Here is a 20,479-nt window from a genome sequence, read left to right as displayed (position 1 = left end):
GGCACTTCGAAATTGATGCAGCTCACCGCAACGTGGCTCGTCCAGACGGGGCTCCTTTTCGAAAGGACCCCAGCAACTTCAAAGTCCCCTTATTCCTATGAGCAGATGGGAGTAAGGGGACTTCGAAGTAGCCAGGGTCCTGTCGAAAAGGAGCCCCGTCTGGACGAGCCGTGTGGCAGTGAGCCGCATCAATTTCGAAGTGCTGCGGCCGCCCGCATGCTAATGAGGCGCTGAATATGTATTTCAGCGCTTCATTAGTAAACTTCGAAATGGACATTTGCATGGCCATTTCAAAGTTTTTGGCTAGTGTAGACATAGCCTATGTATATAGTTTTTCAGAACATGAGGCTGACGAAAATGATATATAAATGCCAAATATGGCTGATTGGAGGTGCTTTCACCTAAGTTAGATAAATAAAGAACATATAGCAAAAATGTATTCTGTTCCGTACTACGGGCTTGTTATTTTCAAGTGCCCTAAATTTCCATTGCCTTTTTTCAAAAAAGGAGTTGTGAGTTTGTGGCACCTGATAGAAGAATATCCTAGATTCCCAAACCTCTATTACAGAATTTCAGGGAAAAAAATGTAGTTAATTATTCTTTTTGGCTGATCAGTAACGAACATAACATATACTAAGATCAGCTCCATCAGCTGGTTTAAATTGTCATGGATCCATTGAAATCAAGAAGCAGGTGTGAGGAAGAGCAAGCAGTGTATTAAAATAGTGAGGATTTTAGTGTTCCAAAGCACTTGGAGGAAGATATTGTATGTTTTAATAGTATTTTTACACTCAAGACTGGAAAGAGAGTGCGTCAGGGCTCATATCACTTAAGTATGCCCGTAAACCAAAATGCCCCTGTAGGGTGTCCCAGTCATTTACTTTAGCCTTCTGTAGTTAGACAAAAAAGGCAATGTAAGGTCTTTTATTTGGGGATCAGGAAGCTTCTGTAGTATTCGCTGTAACATATAACTTAAATTTGATTTTCTTTTTGTTGCAAGGCCCCTTAAGAGCATGTTTTTCTGGAGGAGAACAATAGCTGACTCCATTTCAGTGTCCAGGATTAAGCTAAAAATGATGGGGTTGTTTGAAGCACCATTGGATGTCATTAATTGCAAATAGATTTGGGTAGGAAGTCTAAGGAGAGAAACCATTCAAGAGAGTTGGCAGCAAACTATGCTACTGCTTACGAAATATAGGAAGTATGGCAAGAGACTACCATGGCTTACTTAGGGGATCTTCAGTGGTCCAAAACTCCAAAAGAGAATCTCATGAAAAATGGAAACTAAGTCAAGTGGCTTGCTGAATATAAACACAAATACATAAGGACGGAATTGTAAGGGCCAAGGCACAGAATAAGATTAAGCTAGCTAGAGCCATAAAGAGTTACAAGGACATTCTACAAATTCATTAGAAGAGGAAGACCAAAGGCAGGGTAGGTCCATTACTCGGAGGGGGAGGGAGGAGGAGCAGAAACAGAAAATGTGGAAATTGCAGAAAGGCAAAATTTGTTGTTTGTTTTCATCAAATATTTTAGTAGCTGTTGGATATCTAACTTAATGCCAGTGAAAATGAGGTGGTATCAGAAGATAAAATAGGAAAAGAACAAATACAAAAATATCTTGAGAATCTAGGTGTCTTCAGGTCACCAGGGCCTGATAAAATATGTCCTAGGATACCTTGGGAGGTGGTCGCATAGGCAGGGGCTGTGTGCCGCTAGCCTTCCCACATGCCAGGTCTGGGAAGGTTGGAGTCACCTGCCCTCCCAGTACCCGTTTCCCTAGCATGTAGCTTTGAGGGTTACTGGAGAGACCCACCATAGAGAATATCTGAAGCAGTGTCCTGGGGCTGGGATGGGTTGTCATGGGGTGGAGAGGGCAGGATGGTGGTGGGAGGGGCTTAGGAAATAGACATGGCCCTTCCCCTTGTCTCCAGCCTGCTGGGACTACCTGGCTGGGTTGCATAACTGCTACTGCCAGAGGTGGCCCACACACTGGGAATTTGAGACCCTGATGTAAAGGAAAATGAGGAAAGCATAATTTATGCAGCATTAGTCACCATCTTTAGGGATGGCCAAAATGTAGCACTACACCTGTAGCAGGAACAAGAGCAAAGAACTTTCACCGGAACGGTAGATTTAAACTCTGTGAGAGGTTTTTCAGTTCAGCAATTTTGTTTTCAATGTCATTGATGTATATCTTGAGTCATATACTTTACACAAAGCTATCATGAACACAGCACGATTAAAAACATTAAATAATGAAAACAGGTAAGTTTGAGGTCTACTGATAATACTGTTACTACCAGTTGAGATTTGTTTTATAAAGCAATATTTATATGGTATGGATATTTATGAATGAAGAGCCATTAAATTAGTCTTCTACCACTATTTTTTTTTATAGGAATATAAAGTGTGCTGCAGTTTGTAGTGATGACCTCTATATGTATTCACAGTGCGGGTGCACATGCATGCCATGTGCATAGCTGGGAATTTTCCAGCAACAGTATCTGTTGATCTGCACATGGTGACAGAAGGCTCTCTTCTAAATGAATCTGAAAAGGGGAATTTTTGGTGTTCTGGTTAAAGTTAGAGTTAATTAATTTAGCATGTTTTCTTGAAGCTCAGATTAAATCATAGTTCAGGATTATTCTGCTTAAAATGTTTCTATTTTTGTATGTTTCAGTTTCTGGAAGGAATGTATCTGAAATATAATGATAAAGCTGCAGAAAAGGGGATCTATGTCGTTGGAAGCTGTGGCTTTGACTCTATTCCAGCAGACATGGGAGTTTTATACACTAGAGACAGTTTGAAAGGTGACTTATCTAAGAATGACCCTTTTCTTAACAGTTGTGTTAGGTTGAGTCACAATCCTACATCCTTATTTGTTTGTCCAGTGTTTATTGCTAAGGCTCAGATTTTGTTACAGATATTTTTAGTAAAAATCACCGACAGATCATGATCAATAACTGATGTTTCCATTATTTTTACTAAAGATGTCGCTGACAAAATGGGGACAGAAGAGTGTCCAACACCAGAGTGGCTGGGAGCCCTGCTGTTTTCTTAACCCCGTTCCCACCGCCTACTGTGGCTGGGATCCTTCAGCAGTGGCTGTAAAGTTGCAGGGTTGCCTGCTGACAGTTCCAACACTGGGGCAGAAGAATGTCATGGAGGTCTCCAGAAGTCAGGGATTCCATGAAATAATTGTGAGAGCTATTTGCTTCCAGAAAAAACGAGTCATGGATATTGGCATCCGCAGTCACACATGTGGATACTTGTATATATAAAGCAGATATCTGCATATTTGCAGGGTTCTAGATAAAAGATGTATATCAGATCTGTATCTGCAAAAATTAGCTGCACTGATGTGGATACACATGGATATAAAGCAGATAACTGTGGATTTGCTGGCTGTAATAATCATAGTCTTATTTATTACTTATTAGAGAGAGAGGAGTAGATGCTGAAGCAGTAATATACGCTGTCTTTCTGTCAGTATCCTGTTGTTACTCTTTTGTCTTTAAGGACAAATGTGTATAGAACCTAGACTAAAACTCATTTCAGTTGTAACTTGACTCCTCTCTCAGTTATGGACTCTGTCCAGCACAATTGCATTTAGCATATTGAATACTTTTCATTGTGATCTTCCTTTAAAATGTCAACACAAATATCCACATTGTGACCCTACAGTAATTACCTCAAATATACGCACATACATCTGCTGTCATAATTGTTAAAATGATTTTTCTTAACATCTAAGTACTATATTCACCTTAATAAAAATAAATCTGTATTTAGCAATTTGATTAGGGAGGAAAAACGAGTGCACAAATATGTGTGGGGTTTTCTTGACATTTTGTTCTTCTCCTTTTCTCTTTTTGGTACCATACTGGTAACGGTCTAGTTACTTTGGGCTGTACCAGCAACTGTGGGAATGGGGGATGAATGTTTTTACAGAGCACTGTTATTGCCAATTCAGCTCACAAGAATACTTTATAATATTAGTAAGAGTCAATCAAGTGCATGAGCTCTTTATAAATTTTAAAATATGGTATTTTGGTTTTAAGGTATAGTAGAAAGTAAACTAAGATGTGGGAGAGGAAACTTATTCTGCCATTCATTATAGCAAATTGAACATATTTTGCAAAATTTAAAATACATCTCTAGTTGGCACCCTTGGGATCTGATGGGTTCTGAATGGGAGAATTTGGTGGACCATGAGAGTTCAATATTTTCCAGCAGCATTACCAATACTTTCACTGCTTACTGGGATCTTAGAAGATATTTAGGGGTAAATTGGAGCCAAATAACAGCACAGAACACTGAGAGACAGAACTGGTAGCTGTAAACAAACTATGAGACCACAGGGAACTGGGCCATACCTATGATAAGTGGTCATCCAGCCAACTAAAATCATGCTGGATTGCTGGATGAGTGTGCTGGATTAGAAAGGTTCAATGTATATATACAAAAAGGTAAATGCAATGGAACAAGTTGATTACAGTGTGACACTGAAGAGGGCTACCAAATTTTGTGACTTCATCTCTGAGTTCCAATAGCCTACATAATGCTTAATGTTGAAGTAAAGGGGAAAAATGGCTTGGATCTTGATGTTATCCTTCCTTCATATGAAACAAGGATGGCAGCTGTTCAGTGAGGATAATGGCATTCACTCTTTTATAAAAGCATTTTGCTGTGATACTTGTGAATAAAATAGCCTTCATACTCTTATGTTATTTTTCTGAGAGGTCAAATACTTCTTTGTTGGAGTCTTATTTTCCTCTTCTGCTAATGAGGTCAATCCTTTGAATGTCTGTCCAGAAGTGTCTCTCAGTGTGTGAGCTACTGTCTAGGCCAGTGGATCCCAACCTTTTCAGTAACATTACACACTTCAATGAGACAAACAATTCCATGGGACACCCACTTTTTTCATCTGAATTGATTGCTCATAAATGTCGCATTTACTTACGTTTGCTTTGGTTGTGGTCTTACTAGAGAGGTTTGCAACATAGTCGTGCATGAAACAAGCTAAACAAGTATCAAGTGCATTAATGTTTCAAACATTAACATAACAAGTTTCAAATCCACCACAGAACACAACATCTTCAGCAGCAAGCACAGACACGTTTTCAAAATCTGCTCAGCTCAACTATGTATATTATTCATAGTACTAAATCTGTTCCACATTCAGCATTCAGTTCAGGCCTCTGCGTATCACTTTTATATGTTATGAATTTAACATTTGTAATGATATTTTTAAAAGTATAATTTTTATTAAATAGTTGAACTGATAAATAATTGAAATTCAGTAGATCAGAGCAAAATGCAAAGTAGAGTAAATAGCAACTTAGCAGGTTAGTGCGAGACTTGGGCCTTCCAGTGTGCAGAAAGCTTGCCACATCAGCAAATGCGGGCAGGCTCTCGGTCAGCCCCTTTGGGTTTGGAAGCAGAATTTAACTGCCTCCCAGCATGAACTGGCTCCTCTGGGGTCAACATTTGCCCTTGTGGCTTTGCAGAGAGCCACCATGGGGGAAAATTGAGCAACCTCATGCCAGCTGGGACTCAGGCAGCCTTGCTACTTCAGCCCCAGTTGGCATGGGGTCATCAATTTTCTTCCCCCATGGCTCTGCAGAGGGCTGTGATAAGGGGAAATAGATGAAATTTCACAGCACACTGGTTGAAAACCACTGGCCTAGGTCACTGCTCTATGACTGCATGTTATGAACTGCATTTTATTTTTATGCTTTTTCCCACATAAAAGGTACCCTAACTGCAGTTGAAAGTTTCCTGAAGGTGAAATGTGGACCTGAGGTTAGTTTTTTATTATCTTCCAAATGTACATACTTATTAGCCACAAGTGTACGTAATATGAAGATTATAAAGCTTGTGAGACAGCAGCTAACCAAATAAATAATTTTTACCTGTAATCAAAATGTCATAATCTTTGTAGCAGCTTTGCAAAATTGCCATGAAGCTGTTTCAGGCCACGGAACAAGCTAGTTGCCAGACCTTTATGATGGTAATGAAAAATATAATATATTGGCTTTGATGTAACTGATAACCAGTCTTATGATAAAAACATACATCATAGCAAGGGTCATTTGTAAAGAGCAGATGGAGGAAACATACACAAAATACGTTAGAACATAGCATCTTGAGCTGCTGTCAGTAGTGCCCAACGCCTGCTGCTTGGGCTGTTAATGCAGTTGTAGTGCATATAGACTTAGGATGAAAAATGTTAAAAGTAATAATAAGAGAGAGTTTCTCCACTCTGGATTAAACATTATGTCAGGATTTTAGGTACTGGAGTAGTTCATTTTCATGGTATTTAACTAGGGTTACAGTATCCATGATGGAACCTGGAAGTCAGCTGTTCATGGCCTTGCAGATCAAGACAATTTGAGGAAGCTTCGAAAGCAGATAGGATACAAACCTCTCCCAGTCATTGGTGCAAAACTAAAAAGACGGTAAGAGAAACTTGTAAGACCAAAAGCATAAGTTTTAATCTCTTTCTCCTGGAGCTTTATAATTATGTTACTAGAGACCCTGTTGCAGCTCCACTTACAAGTGAGAGTTGGGGTGGAAGAAAGTTCTAGACAGAAACTTGTTGTAATACACATCCAAAGTGTATGGGCTGGGCCCCACGCTAGCCTGGAGTGGAACTCCGTTGGGGCCTGGGCTGGGCCCAGCAGTGGCTGGTGAAGGGGTTGGGGCTGGCACAGTGCGGGCGGGAGGGGACTCTGTTGGGGGGCTGGACCAAGCTTCTCGCTGGGTGGACGAGGGCCTTGCATGGTGTGTGCAGGAACACCGTGAGACGGCTGGGCTGGGCCAGGTGTACTGATACTGACCAAGGAGGGGCTCTGTTGGGGGCCTTCACTGGGGGGAGGGGCTCCGTGGGCCAGGTCCTGAGCTGGCTGGGGGAGGGGCTGGTATGGTGTGGGTTGGGGGCTCACTCAGGGGATTGAGCCGGGCCCTGAGCTGGCCAGGCGATGAGATAGGGTTGGCATGGTGCAGTGGCAGGTCTGTTGGGAGGCTGAGCTGGGCTCTGCAGTGGTCAGGGAAAGGGTGGGGCTAGCACAGTAGTGAGGGGCGGCATGGTGGAACCCTGCCTGGACAGAGGGATGGACACAAATAATATATAAGATGATATATTTTAATTGTTGCATTTCTAAAAGAAGGAATGTTCCCTGCCTGGTGTAATTGTAGGTGCGAAGGAATAATTTACTTAAATAAAGGCTTAAGGTACAAATGTGTCAAAAGTGCTTGATATTTTGTAAAATCACCTGTACTGAAAGCTTTATAGAGAAACTGTTAAGGAGCACCTTACTGGGCTATGTTCACTGATTTTTATTTCAAAAGCTCTTGCTCCTATGGAAGGCGAAAATGTTGTGCAAGCGGTAAGTCATATTCATCCCTGGATAATGCCATTGACTTTGGCTTGTGGTAGTGATAAATCTGACTTAGGCTTTTTGATTATTTATTATTTACATCCAAAGGAAATGGATACTATGGGGGCAAAAATGCTCAAAAGCTCTGTTTTTGTCCAAATTTTTACAATTGTAATTGCAAATCTCAGTTTTCTAACTTGCACAGATTTGAAAAACTATACAGGTGGCATTACTCTGAGGGAAGGGGAAAGTATTAATGAATGTTTCTTTTGCTTTCAGAGGGCTACTGTTTTATAGTAAAGAATTCAAAGAGTACTCCATTCCATTCATGGGATCAGATGTTTCTGTCATAAAACGAACTCAACGGTATTTGCACACAGATTTGCAAGAAACACCTGTAAGTTTGCTTTTATGTTTTATAAAATCAGTGTTCTGTTGTGAACATCTGTTCAGCTGGAATATTTTGATTTGTCTACTTAAAGGATGAGAATGATCTGAAAAATTCACTTATGCTCCTATTGAGAGAAGGGACTTATTCTGTTAATCACCAGGTCTTGGATGGTTTGAGTTTTCTAATGGGTAGATGCCATATAGCAGTGAACCTGCTGAGACACTTAATCAGCTTGATTTTGACGGTTAGTATATTCCCTCCTAGAAGTCTCTTCCTCTCGTACCACTAAAGATTAACAGTAAAGACTAAACTTGTTAGTCTTTATGGTGTTACAGGACTGCCTTTTTTTGTGACACCACAGACAACACAGTTACCCCATCAGACTACCTTCCTCTTATGGCAATCTTACAGGTCACCTTAGTACATGGATATCCTGTGTCACTGAAATGTCTGGAAGGTGGTTGTGATAATGTTGGGTGTCTGATTGCTGCATAGATTTTTGTGGTTTGGTGCTTTGGTTGTGGTGACTGCCAAAACAGTTTTGTCCACTACAGCATCCATAAAGGAAGAATCAGTGGAATTGTTCTTGGTTAGAAACCTGTTTAAATCTAGTGTAACATCTCCACAGTTATATGTAAACATTGTCTTGTGAAGAATTTTCTATGAAACTGGTATAGCGAATCTACTATCTCAGATTAGATTGGCCACAGATTTAGGCTTGTTAATTACATTGTCTTTTCCCTTACTGAGTTTCAGTCAAAGAAGTTAACAGTGGAGGGCTTTTGTTGGAGCCTGATTTGCCTCTGGAATCACAGAAGGCAGTGGTGTCCTCGGTATTTCTTTTTTCTTAAAGCCCTTCCGACTCCACAGTCAGTGCTTTTCTAGTAGGGTGCCATCAGTCAGGTGTGGAGCTTATTCCATTTCTTCATCATCTTGTCACCCGTAGGTTAAACACACTATGCACCTTTTCTTTTAGTGCTATGAGCCATGTTGTACAGTACATAGAGGATGCCACTGCAGTTCTCCTTTTGAGTACAGTTTAAGATACAGTTAACCTGAAAAGCCTCATAGGGTCTGCACTGTGTAGCTATCTAAGTGCTTTTCTATATATACCTTTCATACAGATGAGATAGAGCTGAATAAATTCCTACCACTCAAACTTTGTGGGAAGAGTAGTCTCATTAGAAATTAATTACCTTGGAATTTTCCTCTCTTGTCAGTTCATCAGTTTTTGGTCACCTTGGAAAGTACTGTAATGTTCATCTACTTCAGGTCTTTGCTGGAGTAAGGCTGAGGAGTGCTTCATGTCTAAGGCTGTCTACACTAGAGCATAAAGTCGATTTTAAGGCATTTAGCTCAGTTTTACATTGTAACTGTCTTCACTGGAAATACCATTAGGTCGACTTTAACGCGCACTTAGGTTGACTTTCTTGCTCTGTTCAAATGTAAAATGTTGACTTAGTGCTAGTGTGGAAAGAGTGTTAATTTAAATCAATTTTATTGGCCTCTAGAGATATCCCACAATGCCCCAAATGTATCCCTTCTGGCCGCTTTCACCTTTGCTGCTCTCCAGATGTGCAGGAAGTCAGAAGCAGGAAGCCTGGCCATTTGAATTCGTTTTCTTTCTGGCCAGCTTGGTGATTGCATCTAGCCATGATTTCTCAGGGTCACAAAGAGCCCGAGCATGGAGCCATCAGGAGAGCCAGGATCTCATTTCTGTGTGGGTGGATGGATCTATGCTGAGTAAACATGAGGGACCCTCAGCAGTGCTGAGTAAAAAAAAGCAAGTCCCCCTCCCCACCCGCCCTGCGCACACACCGCATGGCTGCTGGGCTGCAAAGACCATGTCTGTGTGGTGTTTCAGTGCTTGGAATGGCTTTCTTCCTTGCACAGGAGTTAGCAGGAAAGCGATGTGTACCCCCAGTCTCAGCTGGCTCTTTCTTCCCTTTTGTGGACTCGTATATCCTCCTTCTGGTTGTTAATTACTCTATGCCCTTTCTGGAGTATCGCAGAAAATCATCCGTTTAATTGATAGAGCGCACATCCAACATAAAAGCAACATAATCATAAAGAGTTTGCAACTCATCTTAAAAGCTTCAACCTCTGGAGTTTACAGTGGCCACCCACAAACATTGTAATGTGTTCTGAGAGCAGCCAGCTGACTGAACTATTTCAACAGATTGTTCAACTGGTTTTCTCTGCTTCACATTTGTACAGGGCAGCTCCGCACCCGAAGGCACTTGGGGTGGGAGGCTGCTCCTTACAAATGTGAAGTGGAGGAAACAAGTTGAACAACCTGTTGAAATAGTTCAGTCAGCTGGCTGCTCAGAACACGTTTGGTAGCAAAGTCTGTAATGCAGATGACAAACAGTTTCTCTCATCGAGGAAAGAGACTTCTGAAAAGCGGCCATTTATTTTCAGTGGGAGGGGAATGAGGGCAGTGCAGTCTGAGATGACATCATACACCCACAACTCCGTGTGGGGTATTTTTCCCCATAATGCACAAGCAAAATAACCCTTGCTTGTTAGAGAGCTATCAGGACTATTTTAAGTTTATTTCTATTGTTTTTTTGGACATAGTGAAGTGTGGGAAATAGTTTAATAATTTAATTTATGCCCAAGGATTAAGATGGATGATTCCTATACAAAACAAAATATAACAAATTTCAACTTTAGCCCATAACATGTTTTGAAATGGTAAAGAATCACTTGGAAAGATAAACTACTGATCTGTATTATGTAGGAGTCTTCATTATTTTAACATTACATTTGCAGCATCAAGAACTCTTAATAGCTTCTTCTAGTTTAATGTCTTCTAATTTTTTTCCTTTGTGCATTAAGGCAGAGGTGAGCAAACTTTTTGTTGGGTGCTACTTTTCATCCTAGCAATTAGCAGGGTCACCCCAACCTGCCTAATATAATCCAAATTGAAATTTCTTTCAGTTTGGATTACATTAATGTTCATGTGAAATAAAAAACCCTTTAGGCATGTGTAAGAAAATAAGTATGTAGAATGTGAAAACTTTATTAATTGGTATGTAAATGTGAATACACATGAACACAGTAACATATGTCAATATTTTTTATGAGGTGGATGAATCTGAGACCCAGCAGCTGTTCATGCTGCGTCCTCCCCTAAGAAATTTTATGCTGCCCCCATAGGACTAGCCCCCCAGTTTGCACATTCCTGCATTAAGGAATACTATTATTCAGGTCTTTGTGGCATAGCAACTAGATTGTGACAAAGGGATAATGCTACTCTTGAGCTTCACTTGGCATTCTTATTAAAGTTAGTGGGATTTTGTTTGGGTAGCAAGATAAGAAATGCATAATCACAGTGAGTGGGTGCTGAGCTTTTACCGGTTTTTCCCAGCAGGCATGAGTACCAGCAGCCATTTAAAACAAAGTTAGCATTTTGATTGTGTTGAGGACAGAAATAAATAAATAAATAAAGGCAGCAAACAGATGGGAAAAGCAGCTTTAAAGGAGGAAGACAAGTGGTGTGTGTCTGACTTAAGATGTGTTTTTGCAGTATTCTCATTTGCCATATCTTCTCTCTGCAGCCTGCCCCACAAAATTAGTTATTCTCTCCTTATTTTTTCTACTCAGTGTGAATACTGAAAGTGCAGCATTAATCAGAGATGGTTAGAACTGAGTGTATCAGAAACAGGATAGTGGCACAGTTAACAGTGTTTCTAGTATATATAGTTTGCACGGCAATTGAATGAGTCCTGTTGCTGTACTAAATCCATTTCTCTGAGCAGTAGTAGTTAGATCAGTTTTCTTTAATAGAATCATAGAACACTAGAACTGGAAGAACATTGAGTCCAGTCCCCTTCCTTTGCGGCCCTTTGACCTAGCATTGTCTATATCATGGCTTACGCGAAACATGTCATTCATTAAGCGACCTAAATATACAGTGTAGGTCAACCCAAGAAGTTGTTTGGAGGCTCTTCAGAATCTTTTTGCTGTTGAATATCTTTTCACATCAGCATATTGGAACAGTTTTTTTGTCTTAGATAAGAGGTGAAATAATTTTATGTCAATCTTTTACTGAAAAATTATTTTTTGTTCCTGTATTAGGTGCAGTATGCAGCTTATGCAATGGTCGGTGGTCTTACGTCTGTTGTTAAGCTGATGCTTGCTGGCCTTTTATTTTTTCTTCTGGTGAAGTTTAGCTTTGGAAGAAATCTCTTGAAAAAAGTAAGTATTTTTAATTTTTCACATTTCATACACAGTGGCCAATCCTTTCTAATTTAGTTGCGGGTTCTCTTCTGCAGTACCCAGAACTTTTCTCTGGAGGACAGTTTACAAAGAAAGGACCAACACAAAAGCAGGTAATTTAATTCTTTTATTCCTATTATAGAGCATTTGTATTCACTTTTATTATGCACATGGTAGAGAAGTAGTCTAGAGTCTGCTACTTACAGGTGCATTTACACTACAATAAAAAACCCATGTCGGAGCCTGTGTCTGAGTTAACTGAGTTGGTCACTTGGAATGTAGATGTTTGGGCTGGAGCCTAGGTTCTTAAATCCTGCAAGAGGGAGGGTTTTAGAGCCTGAATGTATAAACTGCTATTTTTAGCCTTCTGGCCAAAGACCTGCAAGCTCAAGTCTCTTTGATCTGAGCTGAGAGACTAGAGAAGGTCTTAGTGTAATGTATACTGTTATGCCAAGATACAAAAATGTAAAGTATGCTTCACAGATGCATGAGTGCACTACTTGTCTTCTGCTTTACAGATAGATGGAGCATCATTTACAATGACATTTTTTGGTGAGGGATACTCCCAGGGCCAAGACCCACAACAGGGCAAACCAAATGTAAAAATCTGCACTCAAGTGAAAGGACCAGGTAAAGAAGCAATCTAAAGAGTATTTGAAGAGAGCTGGAAGCCAGAGTATAGGAGCTAGCAAGGGCACTTTTTGGAGGTGCTGGGCGGGGTGGGTGGGTGGGGGGAGCAAGCAATGCGTGCACACTGGGATGCTGCTTGCTCTTGTTTCTGTTTCCCTGACTATCAGGGAATGAGAGGAAAGTGTGCCCTCTCCCCTCACTGGCCAGGTGTGAGAGGCATGCACACAAGCTCTGTACTGTCCTCTTGCTCCCTGATAGGAGAATGGGAAGAAGAGCAAGCAGCCTTTTGGTATGCACAGCTGCCCTCCGGAAATGGTGCCCTTGGTTGCCAGCTGTTTTAAAGGGGCAGTGATGTTGGAAGGAAATCTGTTTGAGGGTGTTATATAAACAAGTTACTTGGGGCAATAAAACTACTCTCTGAAAATACTACTACAATGAGCTTACTGCCTTAATTTATGGATTTCATCTAGCTAGCACTAATTGTTACTCCAGGGTTAATCACAGGGTTAATTGCTACTAAGAAGCTACTTTTCTAAGGGCTATGTTTGCCATGATACTAAGCATGTTAAGGTCTCACTATAGGAAACCCTCAACCATGTGTAACATTAGGCGGTGACAAGGTCATAGAACTTTGTGCCCATTAGTGACACAGGCAATCTTTGCAGAAATCACAGAACTATTTTTAATTCTTTATTAAAGGTGTACAAAAGGGAAGAAAAAACATTTAAGTCTTCTATTTTAGCAACCTCTCTAGCTCCCTTTCCCTCTAGCTGGAAAGAAATTTTAAGAAGAGTTTCCCCCACCCCCATTGGGCAGTCTTCAGGGAGATAACTGTCTTGCTGAGGGAAAAGTTAGTTGGGCTGGAACTATTCCTGTTTGTAAATTCTGATCCCATTTCCTAACAACTAGGATACGTACACAAAAGAGAAAACAAAACCAAAAAATACGACTTTTCTGGTGTTGATTCCATTCCATCTCAGTTCCAACTGAGACCTGGCAAACTTGTACTGGTTTCAACTGCCTTTTGGTTACACTAGTGTTGCAATTCATATAGTCTACACAGACTCATAAGACCAAAGGAAAAAGGAGAGGGATAGAACTCTCAGGCTGTCACTAAAAGTCTTGTATCCCAGCTGGGTTCCTATTGCTAAAGCCGGAAAATGGAGGCCTACTTCCATGTTACAGCAAAGCCATGGGTCCCATATGACACAGGTGGAAGCCATGCTGGTAAATCTCTCTGCAGCGGTTGTTGGTAGCCATCAGGTTCTTGATTTCTTTTCCCCTGCCAGAAAGGGGAGGAATAACCTATCCCCTTATTTTGTCCACTAGTTAAGCCTACTTCCAGTACAATATGTTTTGATTTCAATTCCCAGCTTTCTCATGTTCAGCAGGCATGAGCTTAACACCAGCCTTTCCATTTGTACTAATTCAGTCTGTCTCCTTTTTGCATCTTTTCCCATCAACATGTTTATAGCTTATTGCAAACTTACTTATGTGACAGTTGAGCTCCTATTAAGACATACATGTAGACCTAATTATTACAACAGTACTACTTATAAATTTTGCTGAGGAGCTCCTTATTCAGTTTCTAATACTGTGTTCTCACTTCCTAGAGGGAACAAGCTAAAAAGCAGTAGGAAGAGAAAGTACTTTGATTATACTTTTGTGAGAAGTGTTACAAGTCGGCCTCAGCCCTTATTCGACAGTCACTAGTCTGTTCTGAGTGACCCTAACTGCTCTACATCTGAGTCAGCAGTGGCTGAGTTTCTGTCTTTGGGACTCTCCTAGTTAGAGACATCTTGTCTGATGCCCTTACTTGTGATGAGGATGTCAGAGCCCAGCTGCCCTAGATTCTGAAACCAGGGCTTCAGAACTCCCAAACACTGATAAATAGGAACCAGGTTCTGCAATACCTCCAGTCTCTCTTTTTTTTTTCTCCCCAAAAGTCATTTATTACCTTCTGTCTGCCAAACAAGGGTTTTTTCTTTTAAAGATTTTCTCTGGGGAAAGGGAACAAGGAATGTTGTTTAAAACTAAAGCCTCACTTAATACTTTACAATTCCCTTCATATTTAAGGAAAGGTTTAAAAGGACGTGTAATTGTTTTATCTGGTACTTAAGAGGCTGAAGTTTATCAGCAGTAAACCCTGGTCCACTCTTTAATGTTGAACATAGACCTTGGCCCTCTATTCCATCTAATTATAAAAAACAGTTTTCAACAAGCTGTCATGCAGTATAGTGGTGGTCAACAGCTCTACTCTCTTCTCGCATTTTTTGCAGATGCTGGCTATATTGCTACAGCAGTAGCAATGGTTCAAGCAGGTGTGGCACTTCTAAAGGATGCAAGTTCTCTTCCGAAACAGTAGGTCTTTATTTTTCTATGTGCCATTCAATGTGTACATTCAGAGGGGCTCTTTTTAATCCCCTGGTCCTCTCTACATGTAAAACTAGAGCTGGAAAATAAATATACCGCATGCACTTAGCATGCTCTTTGTTTTCCATTTTTTCCCCCCAAATAGTGATTAACGCAAGCTGTTTGCTTTTACCAAATCAACCCCCTTGCTAAATTCTGGAACAACCCCAAGCCAAGCCTTCTATAAAACTCCAGACACAATGATTTGTAATTACCAGTTAGATTTTTTAAAAATATTCAGTCACTTTACTTTTTGGTAATTGCATAAATATTATGCTTTAATTAGTGATTTTAGCTTTTTAAAATATTAATTGGCTACTGCATTAATCTGTCTCCCCCCTACTATCCTGGGGCTGGCCCTCGGCTGGTTCACAGCAATTGTAGTTAAAGAAATGCCATTGCTGCATCTAATGCAGAAAAGCATAATTTTTAGTTATTTGGGCTATTGTGGTTTTAAATGTTAGCTATGTAAAAAATAATTCAGTAATTACCTAACTTTTAGACAGATGAGAGCTTGCAGGACTGAGATAGGGATCACGGTCAAACCTGACTTCATGTAAGCATCACTGTCATATCAGAGAGGGAGAGAGGTGTGGGGCTGTAAGAAGCAGATGGAATCACTGAATAACTGCTCCTGTATCCAGGACCCCTCTGTTAGAAGGAATCCATCCATGAGGATAGATTTTTGTTCTTGTTCTGAAAAATCCCAAATACAAGCTTGTGTAATCCTAAGAGTGCCTTTTACAGGCACCACAAGACACAACTCATTCACAGGTATTGACAGTACAGTAAACCCTTGAAGTGTGATTTCAATTTGTGCTTAACTCCCATTAAAGTGCAAATTGAAACCCACCACCACCCCTCCCTGCTCCAGTCCCTGGCTGGGAGAGTCTGGCAGGCACAGCTGCTTATGATGCAATTTCTCCCAGCTGGGCAGCCTGTTGGGCAGCCACAGGCTTCTGGAAAACATGGCTACCTTCCTGCACCTACTTCCCTTAACTAGGGGAAGCGACAGAGCTCTGCAGAGGCTCCAGCTGCCTGCTCCCCAAGCCAGGGGAATTCCAGGGATCTCTCCTACCCCTGATTTATGCAGAGGTTGCCCAGGATGCAGCCGCAGAAACAAAAATCAAGGTATTACTGTACTGTAGTGAGAAGAAATGGTTTTAGCTACAGTAGGGTGGGGATATTTGAAACCAGTCCTGAAATTACATGCTATGATCTCTCTAATGTCACAGTGATCAACTAGTTGTACATCTTTTAACAGTTTTGTAATTCACTTAACAGAGGTGGTGTGTACACGCCAGGAGCTGCCTTCTCTAAAACAAAACTGATTGATGAGCTGAACAAACGTGGCATTGAGTTCTCTGTTATTAGCAAGTCAGAAGCCTGAAATTTCAAAATACTGCTGAGGAAGACTACTATTGCATGAACTAACAATCAAATACTTAAGCTTAAGGTACTAACAGCTTTTCACATGGAAAACATAATAAAAATATTTACAAATCTAATGTACTGTTGCTTACTGTTATGTCAAAAGGATTGGAATAGTTTATTTAGTGAATCAGCTGATGCAGAGAGGATTTTCAGGGGTAAGGAAATTTTGGCTTCCAAATAAGTAGTGAAGCAGCCAATTATCAAGAACTGAAAGAAGTTAACAGGGCTCGTGCACTTCAGCACTGATTAGAACCTACTGTCCCCAATTTTACCACGGACGAGCCTGGATAACACATGCTGTAGCAGACAAAAAGCTTTGACTAGGTAGGGAGAGGGACTACTATTTGTTCTGTGGTCATGTTTGATGATTTGAAACTAAGCAATCAAAGCCAATCTTGCTTTATTAGGTAACTTGCTGTAATGGGCTTTAGCTTGGGAAAATCCAAATTAGTAGGAGTTGCACTGAAAAATGAACACACTAAGAGAGCTGTTAACATGTAAGCTCATTTGTTAGGTTCTCCCCTCACCTAACACAGGTCAAACCAGGCTGTCTTCTGGACAGGTGCTTCATGCTGTAAAACCTTATTTATGTGATGCAAGAGATGAGGGAAATATGACACAAGCAAGTATTTTTGGTCTGTCTTTATTAGGCTATAGGTCATATGTACCATACACAAGTTCCCTTGACACTTCACAGGGAGAGATGCCTCTCCCAGTCAGCCCCAACCCGGATACGGCAAGGGCAAGCCCATACCAGGGGAGAGACACTGGCCCAGAGCTGTTGGTTGTTTTCTCTCCCTAGGGCAGCCTGCACCTCAGACACCTCATACCTAGCCCCATGCCACACTTAGCACTGCTCCAGTGCTGAGCCCCTCAACCCCGACTGTTCAACTCCACAATTAATTTTGTTATGCCAACACCAGTTTATACTCTAAAATTGAGGTCTTTGTATACATTTGGGTAATTATCAAAGCTGAGGTGATCTGGTCTTCCACAAAGACCACATGTTGTATTTGTAAGTACTGATTAATTTAAGATTGTGATTTGGTCATCCCACCTGCAGTTGGCACACTGCAAAAGTTAATGATCGTGTAACAGAATTATTCTTGGTCAAGAATTGCTTATGCTATACATTCTTTCTTCTTTTTAACTATAAGAGCAACATCATGTTTCAGCCTGCATATGCTAGATTCAAGTTGCTCCCCAAAATCCTTCAACATATGTGATTGTCTGTCCATGAAAAGTTGTAGCATCTGTATGTTATCTTCCTCCTGCAAAAGGCCAATAAAATTTATGTATGTATATATATCAGTGTGCATGGTATTTTATATACCTTTTCCCAATGGATGTCAATGGCATAGTTACGAGTGTGGTGATTAACTAAAAATAGCAAGTGAAGTTCAAAGAAAAGTTAAAGCTCTCTCTAAAGAAGAAAGGATAGTGACAAGTCATAGTTAAACTGAAAACTAGATATGGATTGATAGTAGCCTGTTCTGTAGAAATAGAGATTAACTGAGTTAGGAAAAGGAGGACAAGAACAGAACAGGTCCTCAAGCTAGAATCAGTAGCAGTGCTTGGCATTGGGAAGATAAGCAATGCTTTTCACCTGGCCAGCTTGTACCACCACTTTCTCCCCCATAAAAGGATCAGTTTACGCAATCAGATTAATAGCAGTGATGTAGAGCAAGTACATTTATAATAGTTCTTTGTGGCTAAAATAGGTTTCTGACACATTTAATATAAGCTATAACAGATTGTTTCTACAAAAAGAAAATCACTCATTTGGTCAAAATAGGTACAGAGTGGTGCATGTATTTTCCTCTGGTACTCAGTTACACTGGCATTAATAACCCAACAACTTCTGTGCATTTGATTTTGAAATCAAATGGCCTGCATTGCAGACTGGTAGGAGACTAATTTTGTTTTTGCTTGCCTTTTGCATGATAGTCTTCCCCTTGTAATAAGTTTAACCTTTTATGCTTGTTAAAAAAAAAGTCCATTTTTATTCTATGACTGTCCCTATAGAACTAAATTATAATGCCACCCCCATCATCATATCCTGTGTATGGATATAAGTTTTCCCTATAGCAATGCACATTTCCTATTATACACAATGCCCACTTCTTCTCAACTCTGTTTTGCGAATTCCAAAACCCCTTTGTATCCTGGTTTATGCTGGTCCTCAGTATTTCAGCAACTACAGTCTAAAAGTGAAATTGCTGCTCCTGCAGATATAGCACTTAGCATTACTGACATTTACATATAACGAGTTAAACTAGTAAAAGGATGGTACTTTGAGTTACATGAGGGTTGCATTCTTGGGCAACCTCGCATAATTTTGCACAAGTCGGAGGACCCAGGAACCAGGCAGCAGTCTGGCTCCTGGCTCCCCTGGGCTTGCAGGAGCTGGGAAACTGACCAGCGCTGGTGCGTTGGTCAGTGTCCTGGCTCCAAGAATGGTGAAGATCCAGGCAGCAGCCTGGGTCCTGGCTCCCCTCCACTGGCAGGACCCAGGCTAACACCTGGGGACCAGAAACCCACCCCTGACAGGAGCAGTTTCCCTGCTCCTGTCAGGGGCCGCAGCAGAGAGTCAGGTTCTTGGCTGCTGTCCCAACAAGAGCCGGGAAACTGACCAGCACACCAGCTGGTCAGGTTCCCCACCAGTCAAAGACACATTAACCTGAGATATGCACAAGTTGAATACACATATCTTGGGATTCTACTGTGGTTGTTGCCTGTCCTTTTCCCCCCTTTAGAGTGGGGTGTTCGACTTCATATCATATATTAGAAATTCAGATCTTGTCTGCACTGTAAAGCTATGGGATATGGCAGTTACGACATTCAGTACAAAAAGAAATTTCTTTAAATTCTTTTTCTTAAAGACCTACAACCAGAGAAATTGCAAAACCACCTCCTCAGTTGAAATTTAAAAAACAAAAACAAAAACCCAACAACTTTGGCTGGTGCTCCTTTCCCTTATGTGCGAAAAGGGTGGGGGGGGGGAAAGTAGTAAAAAATATCCCAAACCCTCCCAACATTAGGAGGGGAAAGAGGATTGACACATTTTAGAATTCTTCCTATAGAAATATTTATCTTCCACAATGTGGAGATGTTTAGTGAAACAAAACAGGAATACCACAACATATTTTTTTGTAGAGGCATCTTTCTAGGGGATGCAGCTAGAAACGGGTACATGTCCTTTTTATGAATAGTAGAATCATAGGTCTGAAAAGGACCTTGAGAGATTAAGACTAGTCTAGTGTGCTGAGGCAGGACCAAGGAAACGTGGACTGTTCTTGACAGGTGCTTAAAACCTGTTCTTAAAACCCTCCAATTATGGGGATTCCTTTAGAAGCCTAGTCCAGAGTTACCCTCATAGTTACAAGTTTTTCCTAATATCCAACTTGTATCTTCCTTGCTGCAAATTCAGCTCATTGCTTTTTGTCCTAGTTTAGTGGACATGGAGACCAATTGATCACACTCCTGACCGCCCCTTAACATAGTTGAAGATTTATCACGTCCCCTCAGTCGTCTTTTCCCAAAAATTATACTTCTGAGCCTAAAATACTGACATCCTTCTGTGCTACCAGCTGGGATAAAATAGTGCTTGTCTTTCTACTATTAGTATACACAGCAGGTCATATGATATCTACCCTTTGTGGATATTGGTATTGCTAGCACAGACACAAAACATATGGGCTGTGTCTACACTAGCCAACAACTTTGAAATGGCCATTTCGAAGTTTACTAATGAAGCGCTGAAATACATATTGAGCGCCTCATTAGCATGCGGACAGCTGCAGCACTTCGAAATTGACGCGGCTCGTCCAGACAGGGCTCCTTTTCAAAAGGACCCCCAGCTACTTCAAAGTTCCCTTATTCCCATCTGCTGATAGGAATAAGGGGACTTCGAAGTAGGCGGGGTCCTTTCGAAAAGGAGCCCCATCTGGACGAGCCACGCAGCGGCAAGCCACGTCAATTTCGAAGTGCCGCGACCACCCAC

The 20,479-nt window shown here is 40.9% G+C and overlaps 2 protein-coding genes across 2 annotated transcripts in view; one reads left to right on the top strand and one right to left on the bottom strand.

Moving 5' to 3' along the window:
* Positions 1 to 16,458, top strand: part of SCCPDH (saccharopine dehydrogenase (putative)) — a 406,234-nt gene extending 389,776 nt beyond the window's left edge. The window contains exons 5-13 of the mRNA XM_074990061.1: positions 2,684 to 2,813; positions 5,759 to 5,808; positions 6,334 to 6,464; positions 7,665 to 7,782; positions 11,860 to 11,979; positions 12,057 to 12,113; positions 12,519 to 12,630; positions 14,910 to 14,991; positions 16,327 to 16,458. Coding sequence (XP_074846162.1) covers positions 2,684 to 2,813; positions 5,759 to 5,808; positions 6,334 to 6,464; positions 7,665 to 7,782; positions 11,860 to 11,979; positions 12,057 to 12,113; positions 12,519 to 12,630; positions 14,910 to 14,991; positions 16,327 to 16,432 — 906 coding nt within the window. The 3' untranslated portion in view covers positions 16,433 to 16,458. The remainder of the gene's footprint in view (positions 1 to 2,683; positions 2,814 to 5,758; positions 5,809 to 6,333; positions 6,465 to 7,664; positions 7,783 to 11,859; positions 11,980 to 12,056; positions 12,114 to 12,518; positions 12,631 to 14,909; positions 14,992 to 16,326) is intronic.
* Positions 16,459 to 16,609: 151 nt separating this feature from the next.
* Positions 16,610 to 20,479, bottom strand: part of LOC142010150 (kinesin-like protein KIF28) — a 72,748-nt gene continuing 68,878 nt past the window's right edge. Inside the window, exon 23 of the mRNA XM_074988412.1 lies at positions 16,610 to 17,747. Coding sequence (XP_074844513.1) covers positions 17,598 to 17,747 — 150 coding nt within the window. The 3' untranslated portion in view covers positions 16,610 to 17,597. The remainder of the gene's footprint in view (positions 17,748 to 20,479) is intronic.

Source organism: Carettochelys insculpta, chromosome 3, assembly GCF_033958435.1.
Source record: "Carettochelys insculpta isolate YL-2023 chromosome 3, ASM3395843v1, whole genome shotgun sequence".
NCBI classification, from domain to species: Eukaryota; Metazoa; Chordata; order Testudines; family Carettochelyidae; genus Carettochelys; species Carettochelys insculpta.
The sequence above is the reverse complement of the archived record's forward strand: the minus strand, read 5'-3'. Positions and strand labels throughout refer to the sequence as shown.